The sequence below is a fragment of the Myotis davidii genome, unplaced genomic scaffold (assembly GCF_000327345.1).
Source record: "Myotis davidii unplaced genomic scaffold, ASM32734v1 scaffold4, whole genome shotgun sequence".
In the NCBI taxonomy this organism is placed as follows: domain Eukaryota; kingdom Metazoa; phylum Chordata; class Mammalia; order Chiroptera; family Vespertilionidae; genus Myotis; species Myotis davidii.
In genome coordinates this window covers 798727-801799 of record NW_006294707.1, presented here as the reverse complement: position 1 = coordinate 801799, position 3073 = coordinate 798727, and the positions used below count along the sequence as shown (strand labels likewise).

General features: G+C 60.9%; 1 protein-coding gene across 1 annotated transcript in view; it reads right to left on the bottom strand.

The window, feature by feature from the left end:
• Window positions 1-3073, bottom strand: part of COL11A2 (collagen type XI alpha 2) — a 61569-nt gene that overhangs the window by 40252 nt on the left and 18244 nt on the right. The window contains 8 exon segments of the mRNA XM_006769177.1: window positions 354-461; window positions 779-832; window positions 1035-1079; window positions 1200-1253; window positions 1448-1492; window positions 1728-1781; window positions 1915-1959; window positions 2165-2218. Of these exon segments, the coding sequence (XP_006769240.1) occupies window positions 354-461; window positions 779-832; window positions 1035-1079; window positions 1200-1253; window positions 1448-1492; window positions 1728-1781; window positions 1915-1959; window positions 2165-2218 (459 nt within the window).

Here is a 3073-nt window from a genome sequence, read left to right as displayed (position 1 = left end):
CCCCGCCCCCCAGCTCCTGCCTCTCCTCTCAGAACTCCCATGTGCGAGTCTGGACACATTCGCACTCTGCCCTGCACCTACGGCCACCCTGTGGCGGCCTCCACGCCTTGTCCCCGTCAATCAGTTGTAAACTCCTCAGGACGGGGACTTTTCCTTGGCTTCTTATCCATCACCCCTCAACCCACCAGTGTCCAGGAGGTGCCACATACAGGAGGAGCATAATCAATGCACGGTCGTCTTCGATTGGCTGACTGCTCCAGCTGTTGGCAACCCATGCCCACCCTGATCCCTGGGCCCAGGCCCGCAGCCCCTCCATATCCCTGGAGAACACACAGGTCCCTCATCCCCGTCACCTTCTCGCCCATGAGCCCAGTGGGCCCAGGGTCTCCAGTGGGTCCAGTGCGACCCTTCGGCCCCTCAGGACCATCCTCTCCTCTGGAACCAGGGACTCCGACCTCGCCCTGAGTGAGAGGGTTGAAGAGGTGAGTGTCAGGGTCTGGGGTGGGGCTAGGCCCCAGGGGAGAGGCAGGCCCCAGTGAGGCTGTGAGGGTTGGCGGGGGTCCCAGACACTATTGCATGACAGGGGGCCACAGGTCAGGGAGACTGTTGTGATTGGAGGGGCACAGGCTGTGGGGCTGTTAACCTGCTGGGATCAGGCCTAAAGGGTGCAGAGCACTGGAGACAGGACTCCGGGGTATCAAAGGAATCGGCTGGGGGCTCCAGAGTGAAGGATCATTAGGACGCAGACTTGGGGAGCAGTGTGGGGGCTTCTACTCACCCTGTCACCTTTCACACCCATGTCACCTTTGAACCCAGGAAAGCCATCGTCGCCCTAAAAAAATTGGGAGAGGACACCCCAGATGGTAGAGGGTCAGGAGGTTAAAATGGAGGGTTCTGGAGAACACAAGTGGAAGGGTGGGTGTCAGGAGCTGGGGGGCAGCAGGGGCAGCAGGAGGGGAGGGAGTGGGGAAGAGGTGACTGAGAGGCTGGTGGAGGCAGAATGGGGTGTTGGGAAGTCGGGGCACATTGCTCACCTTTTCACCCTTATGACCCTTCAGACCGCGAATTCCGTCCACACCCTGGAGTCAGGCAGGGCAGAGACAGAGGTCAGGGCGGGGTTTGGGTTGGAAGGACCGAGCTCCCGAGACCCCGACTGGTTCCGAAAACAGCCCTTTATCTCCCGGCCTGGGGGTCTTTACCTTGACACCTCGGGGTCCGGGGTACCCGAGAGGGCCCTGAGGTCCAGATGGACCCTGGAAGAAAGAGAGGTATCTGTAAAGGGGTCAGGGGTGTCGTCGCGGTGGCCTCGGGGCTTGGGAAATGGGAAGTGGCCTCGAAGAAAACAGCCAGAGCCTCGTTAATGACGGACAAGGACATCCCAAGGACTTCGCAGGCCAGGGTCTGGGGGAAGCCCTTCGGAAGCTGAGAGGAGGCGTGGAGACCTCACCTGGTTTCCTTTGGTGCCTGGGGGACCTTCCTTCCCGGGGTGACCCTGGGGGGAGGGAAGAAGAATGTGACCACTGGCCCCTGTCACCCTCCTGCACCCCTCTCCACACTTCACCCCAAACTCCCCTGTGACCTGATGAAGCCACTGACCACGGGCAGGTGCCACCGGTGACCTCCCAGTGCAAGGGACACACGGACGGAGAGTCACTGAGGGCCCTTGGAGGCCACCAGGTGGGGTGGAAGGTCAAGGGGTATTTGGAAGAAGAAGTGGGTCCACTCACCGGGAGTCCGTCTGAGCCAGGCATGCCGGGGAGCCCTGGTTTCCCCAGAGGACCCTGCAGGAAGGCGAGGGGGTTCAGGATCACCAAAGGGGTCAGGTCTAAACACGGCCAAGTCCCAGCCAGACATTTAGGCCATCCCGGCACCCGCCCCGGCACATCCCTGCTCCCAGATCATTTAGTCTCTCACCTTCTCTCCATGAGGGCCGATGGCACCCTGAGGCCCAGGGAGGCCCTATACGCAGGGAGAGAGAAGTCACAGGGGCCCCGAAGCGGGGGGCGCTCTCTCCTCCAGCTAGCACCCCCCTTCAGAGCATGAGCAGTGAAGACTGGTCCCCATTTTTCCTGTCCCCTTAATTTCCTGTTCCCATTCGGGTCTGACCCATGTGGAAGCCCAGGGGGAGTCGCTAAAGTTGGAGGTGGGTGGACAGACCACTCACCTGGGTCCCAGGAGTTCCCTGCTGTCCGGGAGGTCCTGGCTCCCCTTGGGGTCCCTAGAAATAGGCAACCAGGAGGTCAGAGGAGATGGTGGCAAAACATGGTGAAGAGCTGAGTCCCAGCAGGAGTATCCAGAGGGCGAGAACCAGAGGGGCAGGGCTCAGAGTGGGGCAAAGGGAGCAGGACGCTGGCAGCTCAAGAGTCGGGTGGAGTCTCCGTGCCCATCACTCACCAAGCTCCCTTTGGGACCATGGGGACCATCCATGCCTCGGATGCCCTGAAACATGAGAGGGGTGTGAGCAGGAAGGCAGCCCACACGGGCGTCCCTGTGGTTCCCGAGGGTGAGGGTGGGACAGGGCAGAGGAACCCGGGTCAGTCCTCCAGTTCATCCCAGACCTAAGCAAACACAGCCGGCCAGACCCGCAGGGCGTGGGTCTGTGGGTCTGTGGGTTTTTGTTTTGTTTCTCTTGAGGACTTTTTTTTTTTACTGTTCTCAGAGCCTTGGGTGCCCCACACCATAAGCCCTAAAAAGGGCCCATGCGGGCAGAGGCTGAAGCGGGACTGGGGGTGCAGCAAGGGGGACCTGGAGGGGAGGTGGGGCAGTTAGGACGATGAGATTAGGAGAAGTCAGGGGGTCAGATCAGGGTCAGAAGTCAGGGGCAGTTGCTTACCGGGGGTCCAGGAATACCAGGTGGGCCTTTAGGGCCAAGGAGACCTCGAGGTCCCTACACTCAGGTGAGGAGAGGATAAGGATGCATGAGTGAAAGGAAAGGTGTCTCTTTCATATCTATGTCCCTCCTCTGGCATTCCCAGAGCCCTCCTCACTCCCACCCTCCTTCCCCACACCCCTGCAACCTGACCCCCTGGACACTCACCGACTCTCCAGGCAGCCCCCGAGGCCCACTCTCCCC